At 36.8% G+C, this 23,913-nt stretch overlaps 1 protein-coding gene across 1 annotated transcript; it reads right to left on the bottom strand.

The window, feature by feature from the left end:
- Positions 1-376: 376 nt before the first annotated feature.
- On the bottom strand, positions 377-23,714 carry LOC127626019 (kelch-like protein 26). Its single transcript, XM_052101522.1, is given in 5 exon segments — positions 377-4,808; positions 4,811-5,847; positions 17,907-18,092; positions 23,299-23,418; positions 23,539-23,714. Coding segments are annotated over 4 exon segments (1,815 nt in total). The 5' UTR covers positions 23,349-23,418; positions 23,539-23,714; the 3' UTR covers positions 377-4,266.
- Between the last annotated feature and the right edge of the window lie 199 nt (positions 23,715-23,913).

Here is a 23,913-nt window from a genome sequence, read left to right as displayed (position 1 = left end):
ACAAATCTAAAAAATCTATGAATTCTTAATTACAACTATTTAAATACCTCCATAAGTTCCCCTTGACTAAGGAAACATAATGAAATAATTCAAGCACAAGGAGTTATGGGTTTTCCATAGCCTCAATTTTGTACTCAAGATTTTAAGTGTTAATAATTTAAACAATTAATCTATAGATTTTTAAGATAAAATTCAAGGAGCATATTTGAGTTATGAGCCTAAAACTTGTAACTTTCCAGTAATGACAACATTAGGGTTTACAGATTTCAATTTCACTATTTCAAATGATATAACTTTTCAAATACTGTTCAATTATTCCTACATATTCTGCAAACTGCAATGACAACCCACAACAGAAATAGTAACATATTGCACGTTTAATATAAAGAAACATTATTTTGTACTGATACTTTTTTGATTACCTATATAAATTGTCACAGCTGACAATATACATCTACTGCATTTTTATTTAGACCAAACTGTAACAGCAGATGGATAAATAAGAACACAAAACACATAAGTAATTTCACAAATGGAAGACAAAATGTGTACAAAGGTAATAGTAAAAACGTGCTACAAAGAGAAATACAATCAGTGATCTTTCAAAATGTGTAATACCAAACAAACATTTCAAAATGTAATACATAATTTCAAACATCAAATTAAGAACTGCATTTATTTTATATCCACAAAAAGATTGAACTTTTATTTATTTTTTTAGATGTAACTATATGCTATAAAAGATATTCATAAATCGAATGAGTTTTCTTGTTTATTAAAATGTAAACTAATGATGTGATTTGGAAAAGAAGAGCTGACTGGGTAACGTCACTTTAAGTGCTTTAAACCGGTTAATTAAGGCTGATCTGTGAAATTAGTCCCATAGGAATAGATTAAAGGCCATTTGTTAATGAGTTAGGACTCAGCTGACTAAATCGGCAGTCTCAACTTAAAGATTTTTATAAGAATATCTCAGCTCTGCACGTCCATACAATGCAAGTGAATGAGTGCCAAAAATGTTGTGCTAAATGGGAGCTAAAACATTTTGGCACCCATTCACTTGCATTTTGAGGACCTACCGAGCTGAGATATTTAAAAAAAAAATATTGTTTGTGTTCAGCAGAAGAAAGTAAGTCATATATATTTGGGATGACATACGTGATGAGAGAATTTTCATTATTGGGTTAACTATTCCTTTAACCAGGTGTTGTCCACTTTAACCTTTTAAGGTTTCCAACAATACATTAGTACAACATACATTTTAATATGAATGTACATTTTAATTTGATACATTGAATCAAAGATTTCTTTTCAGATCAGCTACAAAAAGTTTTTATGAATGGTATGTTCTCTAATGAACTGGTTGGTCTTAAATACAGGAGCACCTCAAGGTTTTGTATTGTCACCTATTTTGTTTTCAATATATACCAATGAGTTAAAAACAGCTAGATTAATCAAGTATGCTGATGATATGATATTGTTGGAAGACTTTATGAAGAAATACTGTTATTAATGGAATGGTGTCAATCAAGTGCATTGCATATAAATGTAAAGAAAACTAAGGAATTTATTTTTTATGTTAAATTGGATTAACAGCAATTAATGAGAAGAACAGTACTTAGTGTACAGGTCATAGAGATTGCAGAGTTTTAAATATTTGGGAACATACATTGACACATTGTTAGATTACTGTGAATACAGACAATTCTTTTTAAGAAAGCAAGCCAAAGATTGTACCTCATGCAGATATTAAAGGGATTTAATGTTGACCAATCAATCTTGGAAATTGTATACAGTCATATGAAGAGTGTTTTAATGTTTTATATTACGACCTGCTATGGGAACATGATACTAAGGAGCAAGAATAGGTTAACTAGAATTGTTAAAATAGCATGTAAAATAATTGAGAAGCAACAGCTCCAAATGAACAGCCTGTAACAGGCACCCATGCAGTGCTCAGAAGAGCAAGGATATTTACAACCGATTCTACACATCCATTGCATGCTGAATTTATAATGCTTCCATCAGGAAGGCGGTACAGGGCTCCAAATATTTTTTTAAAAGGTTTATAAGAATTATTTTGTACCTATAAGACTGCTCAATTGAGGAATGTAATGATTGTTTGTTTCATTTTGGTTATGCAATTGTGATCATTAATGAATGAGATTTTGTGCATTACAATGTATTATTTTTAATTTGGTCTCATGCTAATCTTGTGTGATTATTGTGTGTTTTTGTATTGTGGTGAAAAGCCAAAGGAACATTTCCATGTCAGTGGACAATAACGCATTAAGTAAAGTAAACGAGTCCTGAGCTAAGAGTGACAGTTGTTTGTGGCAGTATTCATGGTAAATTAACTAAAAATATACAGAATGAACTATATTTATGTGGTTGGAAATCACCAAAAACGTATTTAAACACCTTAAAGAAAATTAACACAAATGTGATCAACAACAAACAAGTCATCATATTGTAAATGTACACACACAAACAATTTAAGAATATCGCATTTTTTTCACATTCATATTCTCTAAGGGAAACATGTCAGCATAATATAAAGAAAAGAGTCCAGGAATGTCTGTGTTATTCATGTAAGAACAACATGTTCTGCCCTTGTTCAACATATACTGTATGACCTTAACATACTGTGCAAATTACATATTCAGAGAAAACAATGCACCTTCCTAATATTTCAGTCATTCAATTCATGATTCAATACATTGAATATTAAAGTGCACAATGAAGTGTGCTTGCTTAGTTTGTGAAATAAAACAGATTGTAGTTAGACAAAGGTTATAAACATTTTTATCCAGTGAAAATAATAATTATAATAAAAAAAAACAATGCATAGACTTTTCAGTTCTAAGCATTGTTTGTATATAAAATGGCTATAACAATGACACTGTTGGTTGTAAAGTTGTTTAGTTTTTCTCTATTGCTTGTTTTCTATACAGTAATAGCTGTCCAGATTTCGGATTACTGTTTACAATTTATAATTTTACGAAAACAGTTCAAAATCAACCAACCATTTTACAATCTTGATTCATATGTGGAGCGAAGACTGAACGTACTAAAGAGAACTAATATCACACTCTTGGCCTGTAGAAAGATGCTTCACTTCTAATTCTTCACTTCACTTCTAATTCAACAGGAAAGCAGGTTGTCAGTATGTTAGAACTAGAGAGTCTGGAAGCGGTTGCTGAGTGGACAATGATGTTCAAACTGTAGCTACAATAATTAGCCATCTACACTTCACACTTTTTCTGAAATACCTTACTGCAATCTTTTTTGTGGTTGTTGTTTTACTGAGAGGCTAGGTCCATTTTTCATATTATTTGCATAGCAAACAATTAATTTAATTATTTTATTCAAAGACTGATGAAAATTCAGTGTGAACTTTTATCTCTTAATTAAAGAAAATAAATAGAAATGTATATTTAGGCAGATAGAGGCCTGATGGTATTGCCCCTTTTCATAATAATGACAGTTATGTAACAATAAGATTCACATAGACTTTACTGCTTGATTGTAGTAAGATGCTTCATGTTCTGAACAAGCTCATCAGATAAGTTTATGCTTTTGTCATTAAGTTGCAGTGGTGTGAATTGTCCTTAGTGCTCCATCATCATTTACTCACCATCATGTCATTCCAAACTCATTTGACTCTTTCTTCTCTGCAACACCAAAAGGAGATGTTTAGCAGAATGTTTACTTTACTCTGCTTTCTTCCATACAATGAAAGTGGATGATGACCAATGACTGTCAACCTCCAAAAAAAGCCCCATAAAGGCATCATAAAATTAGTGCTTAAGACTTGTGCACAATATTTACATCTTCTGAAGCCATATGGTAGCATTGTGTGAGGAACAGACTGAAAAATTTAATCGGATTCACTTATAATCTTGCCTTGAAGCTATGCTTGTCAGCAATGCTCACCCTTTGCCTTTCATTGTATGAATAAGAGAAGCTCGGACATTCTACTATAAATAACTGCTTTTGTGTTCTATGGAGGACAGGTCAGTCAAGCCATACGTGTTTTGAAATACATGAGGGTGAGTAAATGAGGACAGAATTTACGTTCTTGGGTTAACTATCCCTTTGAATCATTTATGCTCTTGAAAAGGCAGATGGGATATTCGTAAATATTTTATAAGGGAAAAGCTTCCCTTCAAAACCTTCAAATAAATTTTGACTTCTGCTGCTTTTGTGGACGACACTTCACCATAAAGCAAATGTTAGAGAATGTGTTTTGTGTTGATCCAACTCTCAGCGTAGGGTGGTGGTTTGGGGAAGTATGATAGGTGTACAAGCAATTCCGGCAAAAGATTCTGGAAAATGAAGATCTCTTTCCCACTCATCTGTTTCTGTGTTATAAACCTGCACAATACTGGTAACATTATTGAGGTGCCAGTTGTATCCTCCAACTATATAGATCTTTTTATCCAGTAAGCAGCAGCCAGCTTCAGACTGACCAGCACGCATTGAACTGACTGTTGTCCATTGATCAGTCTCTGGAATGTAATACTCTACAGCCAGAACATCGAAGCAGCGGTCGACATGGTCCATTCTGCCACCAAGGGCATAAATACGGTTATTCACACTGACCATTGCATGAAGGACTCGTGGTTCGTTCATGGGGCACTTAAAGTCCCACTGATCGGAGGCTGGATCATAGCAGTGCAGAGTCTTCTTATCCTCTACGGACGCTCCATAACCACCAGATATGTAGAGTTTCTTCCCACACGTTGCTCCGGCATGACCCCAGATTCTCCTTTTCAGAGAATCCACGTAGGTCCACTCATTTTTTGGGGGCAGTAGCATTCTACAGAAGACAAGCTGCCAGACCTGTTGCGCCCCCCTGTAGCATAAAGTTGTCCGTGGAGAACGTTGAGTTGAAACTGAATGCGACTCTCCTGCATGGGTTGGATTCGAAGCCAAAGGTTGAGATGAGGGTCATAGCGGAAGCAGACATCAACTGCACCCTCTCCACTGCGGTACTGCAGATGCTGCCCACCGACCACGTACACAAAATTGTCAAAAACTGACACGCATGCATGGCTGCATCCCACCTCCATCTCCGTCAACTCTTTAAACTGTCGTGCTGTGATGTCAGGCAGATAGCAAACTTTGCTGCTAACAGTGCGATCATTATCAGTGTAAGGTGTTCCACCAAAAGTTATCAATGATGTGACATCTGAACGAATGGCAGTTCTTGGCGACTGCATTTCGTGCTGTCGGAAAGGAAGGATCTGATAATTGAAGGCCTCTAGGAGGAACTGTCGACACTGCACATCCTCCACCATGATGTTGACAGTCTGGACACTGTCCACCAGCTCAGATGACCGCATTAGTGGGAAGCGCACATATCGGAGCACTTCACTGGCAACAGGACGTCTGGATTCATCATACTGCAGCCAGCGGATTGATGCATGGAACAAGTCGATCTCACTGCAGTTTTTCAACTTGTTGCTCTGTAGGAAGAAAACCAGTCGTTCCATTGGAATGTGAAGGAAGTCGTCTTCCTGAGCGATTTGCAGAAAATGACGGAAAGTGAATGCATCGACTGATTGTTTAAGGGAGGAGAGGCTGAAAGTGGTAGCCATCTGGCCAATGTTCAGACAGGTCTCTACACTCATGGCTGATTTGAGGAACTCCTCGCAAAGCTCCACCACAGGCACCATCTGCAGGAACACAGCTGCTCCGAGAACATCCTGAATACAGTCCAGGTCCAGAGTGACTTCAGAACTGTAGGCAAAATCAATAATGTGCTTCAGTCCTCTGGCTGAAAGACCTTGTAGCTCTACGGTGTTCTGGTTTGACTCCTTCATTCCTCCAGTGAACATGGCTCTGTGTGGATCAGGAAAATTACAGAAGCATTACAGAAAGGATTTTTCTGGATTATTTCTCTAACCTCATGCTGATGTTTTTTTTTTTTTTTTGTAGAACACTAAAAAGGAGAATTTCTTCAAGAATCTTCAAGCAGCTTATTTCTATACAAGGGATGTTCATTATTAAGCTCTTCAAAAAGGACAAAAAACAAACACCATAAAAGCACCATTGTAGGTCATACCATTTGAATGCTTCCAAGATAGCTTTGCGTTAGGAAAATTGACATCATGATTCACTGATTAAAATGATTCCTTCAGAAAACTTGGAATAGTTCACAATATATGGACTAATTTTATGGTGCTTTTTTGTCCTTTTTAAGAGCTTGACAGCCACTATGGTCACTAGGGGTGTGATGGTTTTTGGGAAAAAAATCGAACCATACAGTTCGCAACCCATGGTTCAGTTTTCTTCAATTTGGTGATTCAACTCAGGGCCCTGCGATCGATATTCCGATATTATGTGCCTATTTTACGGAATCAATAAAAAAAAATTTGCCCTCAAATGCAACCAAAATATAATTGTAATATATTATTGAGCTCTCTGAATAGTGCAAATTTAGTATTCATATTGGGGCATCCACAACAAAATAAGGTACTTCAGATGTTGAAAAAAAATGATACAGATTATAATAAAAAAATACAGATAATAAAAAATAATGCCACACACAAGTTTGATTACAGCTTATTTTTGAGATTAGTCCCATTCAAAATACTTGCATACCCATGACTTGTTTCTAACTATCCATGCCATCCATGGTTTTCTTGGCTACAACTTCCACAGTTGCAATGAATAATTCTGTTACAGTTAACTGGGATAAATGTTAGTAAGAGTGTTGATGTGTAGATGTGTAAAGTCTTATAACTGATATCGACGGAAGCCTGAATTAAATTCGTTGACCCGAGCTTGGTTGATGCACGTGCATGGATAGCACAGCACAATTTGGCTTCAAAGACCTCGTGCACATCAGTGTCCCACATGAAAAGCGTATTTAATGCTCAAAGTGAAATTAATGTAATAAGGTTGCTTCATCACCTGACGGGAATACGTACGGACGTGGCCGACATAAAAGTATTAAAATAAAGGTATATCTTAAAAAAAATCCTATATCGATATTTACGCATTGCGTCGATAACCCTGGATTGTTGGTTATTGAATCGTTGAATCATTACACCCCTAGTGGTCACTATGAACTATTGTTCTATGGAAAGGAGTAAAATGAACCCTCTGGAGTCGACGGATGCGCCGGTGCGTCCTGCTGGATTTTTTTGTCGTTACAGTGGAAACAACATAAAACACATTTTGGGGCATACAGATAAGTGTAAGACATCATTAGAGACTATAAAAGGTTTACTTTTGTGTACACTCACAATAAACAACAAAACCTTGTGCTTTTGTAAAATAAAGAAAATAAAAAAGGGGTGCTTTCAGCGGTCTCTGTGTTCACGAGCGTATTTCTGAAACATGTCACAAAAATGAACTGAAACTCCGCGAATACTTATCACACAAACATGAAACATAAGTCTGAAGAAAGCTTTAAATAAAACTTTTAAATAACAGTTCAAATCTAAAACAAATATTCTCCTGCAATGTAATCTGTATGAAACAAAGCGATGTACAGTTTCTACTGGCTCAGCTAATTATCCCTAATGTGATCACACCCACGGGCATAGGGCGCTATTCATATGGTAATTACTGAGGCGATCAATGTAAATGGTAAACGCCCCCTACAGTGTCTTAAAAACAACAAGTTCATTCACTTTTCTGCTCGTTTGGAAGGTGGGATGATACACAGGTAAGGAAAAGTCCACATTTTCCTCAGAAGACGAGCAGGACTCCGATGAACGTTTGCATTTTGAAGAGAGACTTGATCCAGCCGAGGATACAATTTCGGAAGTCATTTAGTTTTACTTAAATATTAGTTGACATGCTATTTTATATAAACATGAACATATTTTACTAGTGGGACCGTTTCCAGATTTGCCAACCAGGATTCAGAGTATTGAAATATGTCCTAATAGGCAAGTTTTAGTTACATTTAAATGCTGTTTCGGCTAAAGCAGGCATTTAAATTTGAAAATTTAAATATGCTGTATGATATAAATATGATATGTAATATGATGTAAAAATAATATGAATGTTTAGAATATATTTTAACTAGTGTTTATGCTGCCTCATCATCAATGAAGCTTGTGCTTGCAAATATGTGTTAGGTTGTAAATGTGTCAAATGTGATGTAAATATGCCCATATTAGAAACTCAACATATTATAATGATTTCTGAAGGATCATGTGACACTGAAGACTGCAGTAATGATGCTGAAAATTCAGCTTTGATCACAAATTGCATTTTACAATATATTACAATAGAAACGGTTCTTTTAAATTGTAAAAACAGTTCACAATATCACTGTTTTTACTGTATTTTGGATCAAATAAATGCATGTTAATTCACGCCTCCTTGCATATGACCTTTCTAACACTAAAATTGTCTTACAAAAGTTAAATTACTATATTGTTAGTATGAATGAGTGATCAGGATGGTTTTCACATCATTTTGTAGCAAAAACTCTAAGCTACAAGATCCAGTTCTCAAAAGACTTCTGATTGGTGCAAATCTTTTGCACAATGACAGGACCTCACTTGTTAGAATGCAATGTGCAAAGAAGGTACCAGTGACAGAACAGAAATCCATATGGAATAAATTACATGACACTGGGATTTGAACTTGAATTTAGGACTTGGATTTGTACGTTTACTTGAACTTGAAATTTGCAGTTTTTAAAGAGCTCATATTATGCTAATGTACAGGTTCAAAAATATTTTTTTGAGGGTATACTAGAATGGGTTTTTCTCACATTTTTCTCATACTGTACATTTCTGCCAAACCTTTGGTTCAAACACTCTCTTTAATGGTCCCTTTAAAGTCTCCTTAATGCTCCCCTTTCCAAAAAGCCCAGTCTGCTCTGATAGGGCAGCTGGCCCAGTCTGTTGTGATTGGTCAACCGCATAGATTGTGTGTTGGAAATGTAACGCCCCTTACCATAACAGAGTTTCAAGCTTCCTTAACAGCTGTAAACACTATTGTAACTATGGTAACAGTGGCATCTGTTTTTGCCATACCAGTTTGAGTCCAAGTCTGGTTATGAAAGTTTGGAAGAACAAGCTGATCGACCCAAACCACTTTCACAAGCACGACTTGAGCAGGACGTTTCACATTGGTAAGTTTTAATTTAGTAGCTTTTATACAAGTACACTGTTGATTATTGTGAACTTAAAGCTTCAAGTAAAAGACACGTAGTGCATCTTAAGTTAGTCATCGTTTGCTGGAATGGGTGTAGCCGAACATTTTACGACTGAGATATAAAGAGAACAGAGGCTCACTCCTGGTTAATGAGCATGTTAGTCGTGGCCTACTGTAGATAGCGGCTAAAACATTACAGCTTATAATTCTATAATTACATAAGACTCTTGAGATCGACCATTTTTGTTACACAGTTTTAGGTAAAAGCCAGCCCATAGCTGAATAGTAAACCTTACCTAAACTATAACGTTACATAGCAAGTAAGCCAAGCACTACCGTGGATTGCAGATGTAAAATGACCGTTCGTAAAAATAAATCCACTTGATCAATATTCATGATAGTAAGAATGACAAACAATCTGCATAATTTTACATAATTGTAGGTAAAAGTGGGTTCGCAGCTGATTAGCAAAACTATTTCAACACAATAATATTAGCTAGCAATTTAGCAGAGGCCTACAGCTGTACACTGGGTGCACACTGTGCCCATGACACAAAAAGCATTTGAACACTCGGTAGCAGATAAATCAACAAATAATCAAGCATACTTGCAGGTTGTGATCCTGAAGCGCCAGATTGTCCCAACAAAGTGGAAACCGCACCATCTTTCAGGAGTAGCCATTTTAAAAATCCGGCATCAGTTGTGGTTGTACTGCTAAATAATTAAAATACATTTTACTCACTGATTCTTCAATTTGTCTGCCTTTGGAAGTCCACACAAAGAGGTTTTGCTTTTGCATTAAAAAGAAAACAGCGTCTTCTCGACATGGCGACAACACTAACCCAACTCATCCTGGTCTTGGCTATAACCAAGTTTGTTTGAGGGTGGTTCCAAAGTACCCCATAGGTGGGCATTATGCAGATATGTTACTGTAACGATTGTGTGGAAGGAGGAGAAGGCAGATGGGAGGTGTGGATCCAAAAGCGGTCTTTATTTGAAATAACACAAACACTGGGGAAAATAAAAGGGCCACGATGGGGAAAGGAAACTAAAATGCTGGATAACGTACAGGAGGAGTGCAGACAGCGAACATACACGAAGGGTAGGGAAATCCTCGAATGGGCTGAGAGCTGGGAACAAGAGCAGCAGGGAGAGAGGTTAACACAGAACATGTAACGTCAACGATCGACAGCGGGGAGAGGAAACGACAGGTTTAAATAGATCGACACGGTGATAACAAAATAGGCGACAGGTGCGGACAATAACGCTGTGACAGCGGTGATGAGGAGTGAGGACGACGGGAAGTGTAGTTCTAACAAAGACAGTGAAACACAGGCGGGCAACAAGGAAGACATGACAGGGAACGTGTTCGGTGAAACGGAAAACACGGGACGGACAACAAGGAAGAGTGACATGGGACGCGACTGGCGAGAGTGAAATGGAAAACGCGGGGCGGACCACAATGAAAGGTGACATAAACGTGACTAGTGAAAACAGAGAACACAGGGATCGTAACAGTTACATAGTGATGTAGATACTTCACGAAAAGAAATCGCTGGACTACAAATCAACCTTTCTTGTTGTTCTTGAGCAGTGTTGTCTGTGGGAGGGAATAACTCCCTTTTTCATGGACTTTGTGCTTTGTAAATTAGCAGAACTTTTACATGCACAAACAGCTATATTACACACTAAAGGAAAGGTAAAATCCCAAAAAGGATAATAGGGCCTCTTTAACTTCTGCCTGAATTTTAGGACTTGAATGTTTACTTGAAGTTGAATTACATCAAACCTGAAATTCAAATGTATGAGGCACAAAATCAGATCGTTAAATTCAGAATACATTTTTTAATACACTGATTCAGATTTTATAATCAGATTCAGGTAAATTTAAAGAAGATATCCGGGGTACTAAGAAAGAGCAATCGAGCCTGTATATAATCAAACTCCTCCTTCACCAATCACAATGTAGCTCACAGTTCACAGTTAGAAATGGAAGGTTCCACTGTGAAATAGAGCCAACTTGGGATCTTAGCTGAACGAGAGACACTACCACTCTGTAGCGTAAGTTACTTGTTCTGCCCTGACGAAAACTCCAGAAGTAATTAGTGTGATTGTCAAACAGGCTGTTTGATGCATAAAACAAATGATTATCAGATAAATGTTTGCCACAGGTTCCAAAAGGCTGTTAGCTAATGTTTGTGTTTTGTGTCTAATATCATGTTCGCTAGACAGTCAACTCAACTTTTAATAATTTTTTTTGAGTTTAGATGGTAAGTTGGAAGTGCCTTGAGTGTAGGTAGCAAATCTTAGCAACTGCATAGCTAACATTAACTTAACATTAGTCAGGTCTGGATTAGTAGGTTGGTGGTCTGTGTACTTCGGATCATTTGTTTTTTAGTTTTTGTCTTAAAAACAGTTAATTTATCACATCACTACAATTGTAGTATCTACTTGTTTTTCAAAGTAAAAAGAAATAGCCAAAAACAAGAAAAAAAAAAATTCATTCACGCATATAAACAGAGTTTATATCTTGAATATTTTTTTGCACATGTGGGTGGGACTGAGGCTCCTATTTCCACTGGTTGGTCAACACCATCATCTGTTCTTCCTCAAACCCTTCCATAGAATAAGAGTTCACCAGAGTTAAAGTTTGCAGGAGCCGCCGTCGTACCGAGAGCGGACGGAAGCAAAAGAGCGTGCCAGGGGGCGGGTGGTTTGTGGGGCTGTGCCCAGCGAAACAGAGCCCGCTGCCATCCCCAAATTGCCAGCCGGGTCATCCTCAATCCTGTGGGAGGAAGGAGCAACACGGGGCGGCTGGAGTGGCGTTCGTCTTTAAGAACGACAGCCTTGACCGCAATGTTGCCATGGTCATGTTCTCGCAATAAGAACATGAACCATCCACAAACGCTGCCTCAGTGTGATTGCGACCCAGTCACACAAGGCAGCGTCTATGACCGTCAGATCTGGAGAGATATCTACCACATCCAGGAACTTCACAGCAGCAGAATGGCATCTTTAAAAAGACAGCAGATAAATTCTAATAATTTCATTGAAAAACATTGTTTCGTAGAAATACTTCTGACTGTTGGATGTTATTGCAATCTCATCATGCAATGGACACCTGGATACAACAACCACTGAAAGTACCAACATGATTTTGACACTGCGGGAGGGGCTTAGCACGATTATGAATTGGGATGCCATGCACAGACCTAACTGTAACTATAGACTTTGTTGTTATCTGGTCATTATTGTTGTTGTTATTATTATTATTATTATTAATGATAATTAAATGAAGCCAATAATTGGAGGGTAAACACAAGAGAGAGCGAGCATACACCGATCAGCCACAACATTAAAACCACCAGCCTAATATTGTGTAGGTCCCCCTCGTGATGCCAAAACATCTCTGACCCATCGAGGCATGGACTCCACAAGACCTTTGAAGGTGTCCTGTGGTATTTGGCACCAAGACGTTAGCAGTAGATCCTTCAAGTCCTGTAAGTTGCGAGGTGGGTCCTCCATGGATCAGACTTGTTAGTCCAGCACATCCCATAGATGCTCAATCAGATTGAGATCTGGGGAAATTGGAGGCCAACTCAACACCTTGAACACTTTGTCATGTTCCTCAAACCATTCCTGAACAATTTTTGCAGGGTGCAGAGTGCATTCTGCTGCCATCTCTTTCCCAGGTAAATGATACATATGAACCCTGCCGTCCACATGATCTAAAAGAAAATGTGATTCATCAGACCAGACCACCTTCTTCCATTGCTCTATGGTCCAGTTCTGATGCTCACATGCCCATTGTAAGTGCTTTCGGTGGTGGACAGGGGTCAGCATGGGCACTCTTGACCGGTCTGCGGCTACGCAGCCCCATACACAGCAAGCTGTGATGCACTGTGTGTTCTGACACCATTCTAGCATGGCCAGCAATTTGTAGCAATTTGTGCTACATTAGCTCTTATGAGGGATAGGATCAGGCTAGCCTTCGCTCCCCACATGCATCAATGAGCCTTGGGCGCCCAAGACCCTGTCGCAGGTTCACCGGTTGTCTTTCCTTGGACCATTTTTGGTAGGTACTAACCACTGCATACCGGGAACACCCCACAAGACCTTCCGTTTTTAATATGCTCTGAACCAGTCGTCCAGCCATCACAATTTGGCTCTTGTCAAAGTCGCTCAGATCTTATGCTTGCCCATTTTTCCAGCTTCCAACACATGAAATTGACTTCACTGTTAACTTGCTGCCTAAAATATCCCAACCCTTGACAGGTACCACTGTAATGAGGTAATTGATGTTATTCACTTATGTTGTGGCTGAACAGTGTAAAGGCTCATTGGATGTGAATAAGCCTCGCAGGACATTTGGTTTTGAGGATACAAAAGCTTAGAACTATGGGATTTTTTTGAGTCTCATTGTTCGTGTATTATTTATTTTATTCTCTCTTGTGATATTTTTTTTTATCCATTTGTGGTCACACCTTTTGCTTTAGTCTTTATTCGGCAAGTGTCAAGTTCATCGTCCGGGCGCCGATCCTTGCGCAGTTCTTAACTTATTGCCTATCCGAGACCAGATCGCCATTCCATTGAATTCATGAAATAAAATGCAGCCAAACGTACCCGGTTCCTGATCTACTTTCTGTTACATGCAGTTGCATTTTGCTTGATTTAAATAAAAATAATAATAATAATAATAATAATAAAAAAAAGAAAATAAATAATAATAATAATAATAATTATTAGACCTTCCTGGATTTTAACCAAAAAAAAATGGCCCATCACACTCAAAGCATGAATCCCTAGTGTAATTAATTCATTGATCATCTGAGTAATTGATCAACTGTTTCTTTAAACATTTTGTATCAAAACGGTGTATCCTAGTTCATCCAAACTGAATCAAGTTGCTGGCACATAAAGCCAAAAATTCATGGGTATAAATCTAATATTAATAAGGCCGGCTATTATAATGGGGCAATAATATTAAAAACAATTAAATTATGGCTACATGAATAAGGCTAGATGAACCTTAATCATGTAGCCTAAAACAACTATTTTACTTAATTTCCATTAAGTTTCAAACACATTCACTGTCCATAAAATATAATATTTTATTGTGTAATGATTGAAAGCATATAGTGGAGGTAACATCTTGTTTGTATGCACATTGTATAGCCAATATTAAAGAGAGATAACTGCATAATAGATAAGGGTGCCATTTTATTTAATCAGTTCATGGTGTCACATATTCCGAACAACCAGTGAAGGTTGTCAAACTTGGACTCTGTTTTATGTCTGTGTTATTTATTTGTTGTTTATTTGAATAGGGACAGATACAAAAAGAAAACATAGATTATTACATAAAGAACAATCCGATGCCTGTATCACAGTGTTTATAGCCGTGGCTAATTCGCAACACCTGTCCCTAGAAGGTCTTTTAACAGTTAAGATAATAAAGGAATAAAAATGTACAGTGAATACAATAAAATGTACAGAAACCAGTTAGCACCAATAAAAGTTAGTATAGTTAAATTAACACTTTCACTCGAACTCACACAGATGCACACCTCACATACACACAGCTATACATTTCATATGGCATGATCACACTGCTGCTGCTGTATGAACCAGGCTTTTGTTAGTTTTTTGAAGTTGGACAGTTTAGTTAAAGTCTTTATATTTGTAGGAAGCCAGTTCCACAGATTAGCTCCTTCAACAGAAAAAACATTTTGGGCAAAAGATGTTCTACAAAATGGAACTTTACAGTCTCCACATGTAGCAGCTCTTGTTGATCTGGAGGATTCCAGCCGGTTCACAAATTTACAAAGTGGCTCAGGTGCAAGTCCAGTCAAACATTTAAAAAAACAACTTTATGTGTCTAAGATTAACAAAATGTAAGATTTTATGTTTACTTAAAATATAACAGTGATGGAATCGAATGGGCTTTTTATCTAAAATTTTTAGAGCACGGTTATAAAGCCTCTCAATAGGCTTTAGGGTAGTTTGGCTGGTCTGAGACCAAACAGTGGTGCAGTATGACAGGTGGGACAGGATCATAGTGTTCAGAAAGACATGTGCACATTCAAATGTTAGACTGCTCCTGATCATTCTGAAACAGTTCATACTGGCCTTCATTTTTCTTGAAATGTTTTTAATATGACTTTTCAAATTTAGCTGTGAATCTAAAATCACTCCTAAATATTTTTCTTGTTCTACCTGATCGATGAGTTCGCCATTCATTTTAATGTTAAGGGCATTTATTGTCCGAGTTCTTGTTATAGAAAAACACATAGATTTAGTTTTCCTCAGATTAAGTGTTAAACATGATTTTTTTAGCCAATTAAACACTTTCTCAAGACTTTTGGTCAGTGTACTGCCGATAACAGCAGGGCTTTTGCCAGACACATAAACCACAGTGTCATCGGCATACTTCTGAAGACCAACTTCAGGACACACTTCAGGCAGCTCGTTCATATATATACTCTGTTCTGTATTTGTTCTGTGTATCTGTGTAATATTCTGGACAACCGCTAGAGGTCATTTTTTTTATTTTTATTATTTTCCTTCTTTCGGTTTTATGGTGGTTGGCAAAGAAACGTATTGCGCATTTCTGCCACCTACTGAAATGGAGCGTGGAGCATCAATGCTGAGGGGGTAAAAAAAAAAAAAAAAATCACATCTGTACTAAATTCTTTTAATTAGATTTGTTGCTTTTAAATAGTCTAGTAAAACCTTATAAACTTCCGGTGATTTTCTTAGCAACCAACCAACCCACCCCCCCCCCGGGAACTCGCAAGTGCCTTGGTGGAAGAGTGGGGTGACATCTCACAGCAAGAACTGGCAAATCTGGTGCAATCCATGAGGAGGAGATGCACTGCAGTACTTCATGCAGCTGGTGGAAACACCAGATACTGACTGTTACCTTTGTTCAGGGACACATTATTCCATTTCTGTTAGTCACATGTATGTGAAAATTGTTCAGTTTATGTCTTAGTTGTTTAATCTTTATGTTCATACAAATATTTACACATGTTAATTTTTGCTGAAAATAAAAGCAGTTGAATGTGAGAGGAATTTATGTAAGAATTAGTTTTTTCTGTATGCGGATATTTTTATGTCAAATGTGTGAATATCAAAAACATAAAATAATGATTCAATATAAAAAAATTAAATATTATATATATATATATATATATATATATATATATATATATATATATATATATATATATATATATATATATAAAACTTTTCAGATGGAGTGCAGTAGAGTTAAAGGGCCAGTTAACCCAAAAATGAAAAGAGGAGATTTATAGTAAAAAAGATTGAAATATTGATCTGTTTCTCACCCAAAGTGATTGCATCACTTAGAAGACATATATTTAAACCACTGGAGTCATTTGATTACTTTTATGCTGCCTTTGTGCTTTTTTGACCTTTTAAGCTCTGGCCACTCTTCACTTGCATTGAATGGACATACAGAGCTGATATATTCTTCTTAAAATCTTCATTTGTGTTCAGCAGAAGAAATAAAATCTTACCCATCTGGAATGGCATGAGGGTGAGTAAATGAGAGAAGTTTCAGTTTTGGTTGAACTATCTAAGGGGTTGAATACCCTATGAAATTAACATCGGAGATTTGTGGCTTTAAGTTCATGTTTGTTAGTTTAAAGCTATCTATTTGCTTTTTAACTCCTAAAAGTTGACAAAACAACATAAAAGGTGCATTCAGTAGTTTGGAGCTAATTTAAAATGTTTTACACTAAATAATTAATTGTGTTTTTGTGAAGTGTGATGCAAATGGTGTACAATTGCATGAGAGGAAGACTGTACTCATAAATATTTTTTATAAATGTGTTTTATTCTGCATGGTGTGGGTCAACCCCTTCAATATTTTTCATCATGTTGAAATCACATGACTCGCAGTGTTTCACTAAATGCCAAAGAAGAGAATCCTTGCGCTCATTGGCTGCTGCTTATGTAGACTTTCTATGCTTATGTAGCACACAGTGTTGTTTGGAGATGGAAAAAGCGAAAGGAACACAATGGAAAAAACATAGGTACGGCATTTACGTCTTCATTCATTTAGTGCGAAGTAGCTTGGTACAGCGACTATTGTGGATTGTGTAAACCAGTAAATGGAAAAATAAAAGATTATTGATTCGAGTGCCCATATTCACTTGGATTCTGATGTTTGTTTTTAGGCAAAGCAATTATATTATAGTAGTAATAAATCACTTTAGAAATTACCTCAAATTCCGACATATTCACGATGCAAATGATATTCCATAGCTGGTGGGGGCAGAAGAGACGATCAAGCTTTTCCATATCGATAGATGGCAGTACAGCGTCCAACACCACTGTCCTTCGGTACTTAAAGTACATGAAGAAGAGCAATGCTAATGCTAGCTAGATAACTACTTTTTCTGTTCCAGAAAAACAACCCATGACATTATCTTGCTCTTACAGGCATAATCTAAAATTGGAATTTCCTCCCTCTAACACCATCTGCCTCCAACTAGCATGTAGAAAATCACAGTTCATGGCTGTGACGTAAACGACATCCTTATGACTATTAAAAAAAAAAGGGACACGCCCTGCCCCAACTTCCTGTTTGATTAGGAAATATGTCAACATAGGACAGAAAATTGAGCTTGTCAAGGGGTCTACAAGCAAGCACAATAATTAAGAATCTTAGAATTTATTTGAATAAATTATGATTAATCTCACCATTCATAGCTAAGTTTGCTGGTGCAAGCAATTGGTATGTCTCTCACCTGAAGTAGTCACTGCAGGAGGCCAACACCGCTTTGTGAACCTCGAAGCGTTCGTTGTCAATGGCCAAAACCACATCCAGCAACTGACCTTGTGCACGCAAGGCAGACAACCCCCTCAGGACAGTGTTACTGTGGCTGGCAGCCGAAAAAGTACAACAGAGTGTTCTGTTCTTGTTGTTAGCCATGCTGAAAAGAAAGAAAATCAGTTTGCGAGGAATTGTATCTCTAACCACTCCCTGCTCACTGTGTCTGTCTACACAGTCGATAGAAATACTGTAGTAGTTTGAGGAGTCTGCCATATACTGACACTCTCAACTGGTTTCAGTTTGTAAGCTGGTGCATCAGCATGATCAATGAAATAGTACTTTTAAATTATTCATCAAATTGGCTAAAGAACCTATTTGGATACGGAACACATTAGCCTCCCAAAAACCAAACACAAACCAACAGTTGTCATGACCCAAATCACGACCAAATAAACTGGTTCTTGTGATGATAATCCTACTAATTTCCTACTAGTAAGAAGTCCAATTACAGAGCTCTATAATCGATTTTTTTTACTAGCAAGAATTCCAATTTCAGAGCTCTCTATTTGCATTTCTACTAGTAAGAATGCAATTGCAGAGCTCTACAATTAAATTACAGAGCTCTGCAATTGCCTATATTTACTAGTAACAATTCCAATTAAAAGGCTCTGCAATTTGATTCTTTCTAGTAAAAAGCTGATTAGAGCTCAAACTATTTTCACTAGTAAGAAGTCCAATTACAGAGCTCTACAACTGTATTCTTACTAGTAAAAACTTGCATTCATTAGATGCAAAACAGAAGCGATTACACCCATTTCCCTTTCCAAATCCTGCCAGAGCTAGGCTACATTTCAAAATAAAGGCCCTGTATGACATAATAAGCATTATTATTAGCTATTATTAGATATTAGCATTAAATATTTTTACAAGCTTATTAGCGAACATATTAATTGCATTCACATGGTGTAAGAATTATCGAGAAACTTGTGATGAAACACAAGTTTGCTTTATTGAAGGATAATATTTAATCACTATATTAATTCACCTCTGATACCCTTAAAAAAAGTTCAAAGACATTTGTCACATGTCAGAAACACAAAAGTATGGTTCAAAGTAGAGCTTGGATGGACAAAGAAAAAGCTGGGTTTATGGGACTGAATATTATTGATATCAGCCCTTCAGTGGCAGTCCTAACCACACCAACATAGTTATTTATAATGCCAAAGTTGCTCTCCAGACAAGGTTTATTTTTCCTACCCTTTTCACCCCAATTTGGTATGCCCAATGTGCTCCAAGTCCTTGTGGTGGACATAATCTGGGTGGCGGAAGACGAATCTCAGTTGCCTCTGCATCTGAGACCATCAATCTGTGCATCTTATCACGTGGCTTGTTGAGCGTGTTGCCGTGGAGACAAAGCATGTGAAGGCTTCAACCTATTCTCTGCGGCATCCACGCACAGCGCCCCACCGAGAGTGAGAACCACATTATAGCGACCACGAGGAGGTTACACCATGTGACTCTACCCTCCCTAGGAACTGGGCCAATTTGGTTGTTTAGGAGACCTGGCTGGAGTCACCAGTTGTTAGACAAGATTAATAAAAAGAGAAATATGTAACTAAGCATGTTGGGGTGCAACAGTATGTGAATAGCCATTTTGTTTTGTAATGATTTTATAAAAACTGATTGGAATCACAGCTGATCGAGTCAGATCAGCACTGTCTCGCTCAGTACGCACGTGTATGCACAGGATGAGATGTTTAACATAGTCAATTTACATTCTTGTATGGTGGAATTTATTAATCATCAAAGCTCAGCAAGTGAAATACAACCCGTAAGTAGAACAATTGCATGAATGCAAACACCAGTGGAGTAGTCAGCCCATTGCGAACTGCAAATGAATTAAAAAAATTATAATTTATCTAAATGTTTGAATGTAAATGTGTAGATTGCGTGAACATTTGCTAAGTGTACAGAGGTGTATGTGCAAGTAGTTTTAATGTTTTTTTTTATTACATATAAATCATAAAGGAGGATAGCAATTTTTCTTTTTTTTTACAAAATGGAAATGGTTTTTCTGCATATAATGCAGTTTTCATTTCCCCGTCATTCACAAGTTGTGCCAAATGTGAAGCACCTGACAGAAATATTTTTATAATAGAATTTGCAATGATTTTAATAAATGTATGATAATATATAATCATATACTGTATATTCCTAATAGATTTAAAATTCTTACAATTCAATTAGAGAGCTCTGTAATTAAAAATGAATGGGAGTCAATGGAAACATATGTCAAGTAAATATTCAGAGTTTTAGGAATTTTAACTAGTAACAATTCAATTGTAGAGCTCTCTAATTGGAATTCTTACTAATGAAAATGTAATTATTGAGCTCTGTAATTGGAATTCTCACTAGTAAAAATGCAATTATGATGAGTAATGCTGGGAACATTAAAAGATAATAAGACCTTCCATAGAGAAAAGCAAACATGAATATGCAAACTACTATTTAGATTCCACAGGGTCTTTGCATGTTTTTTTTAGATGTCAAATGGCCTTGTGGTCTTTCAGACCCAAACCAGCATAAGGGTTAGAACCTTCCTCCTAGAAAACTTTCTAAGAATAGTCAGGGTATCTGCAGGTTTGAAGGAATGAAATTTAAGACTTTTTAAGGCCAAATAAAAGACCGATTTAAGACCACTTTCGCAATAAAACAAACACATGAATTCATTAGCTGGTAAATACAAAACCACTGAGGCTACTTGAATGTCTCTGGACATGTTTTTTTTTAATATTTTATTGTGCATTTGTGTTAAGTTAACACAACTTTAAAATTCTAAATGGAATTATTAAGATAAAGTATGTAGTCTATATTGTGACCCTTCTCTTAAGTCACTTGCTTTCTAGCAAGACATGACGCATTAGACCAATGCTTTGGCCTTTTAACTCAAATCATTATAGTAACTGTATCATTAAGAATATGTTTGTTGCATATGCGCTGACATTTTTGAAAATAAGAGGATTGGTCTATATCAGACCTTATTCACAGTAGCGCCATGTTTGATTTTTAATGGGAATGGATATGTCCTGCTGCTTTCCCCCTGATTGGTCTGAATAACTGGCAGCATCATGCAGGCTGCTCTGTCTTGTCTGTCCGTGCGCTGTCAGTAACTACGTTTCCATCCAAGGATTTTTTGCAAATTTTTTTTGCATCAAAATAAAGCTGATGGAAATGCACATTATCGCTAAAATGTCACAAATGTCAACGGAATATTTACTTTTGAAAAAAATGCGGTATTAAATTCAATAAATTACCAAACGAAAAAAGCATTAAATTAAAACAAATGTATAACCAAATGAAAAAAGCATTAAATTAAAAAAAAATGTATAACCAAGTGAAAAAAGCATTAAAAAAAAAATAAAAATAACTAAACGAAAAAAAAATATATATATATGGCTTTATATGCCTTTTCTGTTCTCAAATTTAATTAGCTTACTTAATCATTTTTTTCTTTAATAGCGGTGCACAGCATAAACACATCATTGATGGTCCTTATACTGAGACAGAAAGTTTCCCCTACTACTTGGTGCAGGTTGCTTGCTTTAACAGTGCCATGACGATTCACTTTCGGGTTGGAAAACAACCAGTGCCAACCTGCGATAGCTGCAACATCAGAAGGGCAACTGCTCCCTTTTGATTGCAATTATCCTTTTCGGATTGCATTTATTTGTGAAATTAAAATGATAGTAAACTGGCTAATTTGAATGAATTTTCTCAATACTCTCTCCATTTTACCAAACATTAGGGACATCTGGGAGGCGAATTAGCGATAAACCCACATTTCTGAATGGAAATGGCTTCATGGCAGATTTCTTTTGCGCTAAACCAAATGTTTTTTAGACATGACGTCATCACGCACACCCTTTTTATCGATAAAAGGCCATTTTTGAATGGAAACGGGCAGAAGGCGGAAAATTACGCAATAAAATTATTTGCATTTTCACTTTGTCGATAACAAAATAGCACAAAATGTGGATGGAAACTAGGCTACTGTTCTCACGCCACACGTCCCTTTTCTCACGCAGTAAAAACATTCCAGAGTAAAGAGGACACTAGACTAGTGTCCATCCACCTTTCGCACGATTTTGTTATCGACAAAGTGAAAATTAAAAGTGCGACATTTTGCGATTTTTTTTTTTTATTTAATAGAATTGGGCTGTAAGAGTTCACCTAGTATTGTGTATTTATTCTTAATTTAAAACATCTTTATGCACAGAAATGATATGTTTTTTGTATTGTGGCTAGCCGTCTATTATTTTGAATGGTGTGGAAAAGCAAATATAATAAATAAATGGATGGATACTGCAATTAAATTAATCACAAACAGTGGCCATTTATTTGTTCAACGTTCACGAGATATGTGTTGGCACTCCTTCAAGTGTCACATTAGCAGATCGGCTCTATATGCCATAAAGATCAATCCATAATCATGTCAAATAAATTGGCTTTCAATACGGTTGTCATGATTAACACAGGCTAACGACTGGGGCAAACTCTGTCATGTGACACTACATTTTTGCATTAATGCCAATTTTATCTGTAAAAAGTGTTTCCAAACCATTTATCCACGACATTTGATGTATCGAAATAGAGTTTATTCGCTTGAGTTAAATGGAAAAATATTATGTCGACATTTGTTACATTTTAGCGATAATGTGCATTTCCATCAGCTTTATTTTAATGCGCCAAAACTTTTTTCAGAAACAGATCAGATGCAGGTTTTACTGGGGGAGGACAATCATGCATCAGTTGTAGCTAAATACATTTTTGAGATGCACACCCTCAGAAACCAATCACTGCCTTAATGTTCATAAGTCACAGTACTTTTATTTTTGTTTGTTCATAATGTCCTGTTAAAGGCTTATTTTATTTTATATTGTATAGTGTATATTGTTATTATAGTTTTTATTTTATTTTATTCATTACCTGGTACCTTATTTTAATTCTATTTTTATTGTTTTTGTCATGTCATTATCTGTTTTGTGTGTTAATGCCTTGGCAATAATGTTTGTAAACACAATCATGCCAATAAAGTACTTTAAAATTGAGAGAGAGAGAGAGAGAGAGAGAGAGAGAGAGAGAGAGAGAGAGATACATGTAAGACTTTTTAAGGGCCCTCAGATACCCTGATAGTAGCCTATAGATCTTGTGTTGAAAAACAAATGTCCACATTTCTGTCTTTAGAAAACAGAATGCTATTTTTTTTTCTTCCTGATTTTAGTATTTAACCCTATGCATTTAGGGAGAACCTCGCAATGGATGCATCAAACGCATCGCATTTTATATCTGATTATGCGCATGCCTACCTGCTTTGAGCTCGATTCGCAGAAAACTCCACAACATCCGACTCCGCCATACTGAGCGAGGATAAGGATGAGGAAGGTCATCATGTGAAGAAGCTCAAATGACGGCTAGACATCCTCAAGCTAAAACATCAAATATGACACATTACATTAATAGGTCAAAAAACAAAACATTATATACATACAGTTTCGAGCAAAATGCATAGGTTGCTATAGGTCAATAAGTATAAGAGAGAGTCTAACCCCATTAATGTTGCACGGAATGCATTTGAGCACACAGTCCAGGTGCAGACAAAGTTCAGCCCACCTGCGAGCGCGGCTCACCCTCCGACATGCGCAACCTCGCGACTACTGGTGCGCGCTCACGAACACGCCACTCCCGTGCAGCTCTGTATTACATAAAAGTCAATTTGCCCAATAACGACACTGTTTCTCAGAATAAAGCACATGCTATTTAGTTAAACATATTTTCATGGGCACCGTCGCGTATGTCCATAGCGAGTATGGCATGACAAGTCAGATGTAATGATTGGTATCGTAAACTATTTCTCTTTTTCGCGCAGAAAAAGTGCTGTTGACCGTAAGGGGCGTGGTTTTCCATCTTCAATTACGTCATCA

This window comes from Xyrauchen texanus, chromosome 32 (genome assembly GCF_025860055.1).
Source record: "Xyrauchen texanus isolate HMW12.3.18 chromosome 32, RBS_HiC_50CHRs, whole genome shotgun sequence".
In the NCBI taxonomy this organism is placed as follows: domain Eukaryota; kingdom Metazoa; phylum Chordata; class Actinopteri; order Cypriniformes; family Catostomidae; genus Xyrauchen; species Xyrauchen texanus.
Note: the sequence above shows the minus strand (reverse complement) of the source record. Positions and strands in the feature narration are given on the sequence as shown.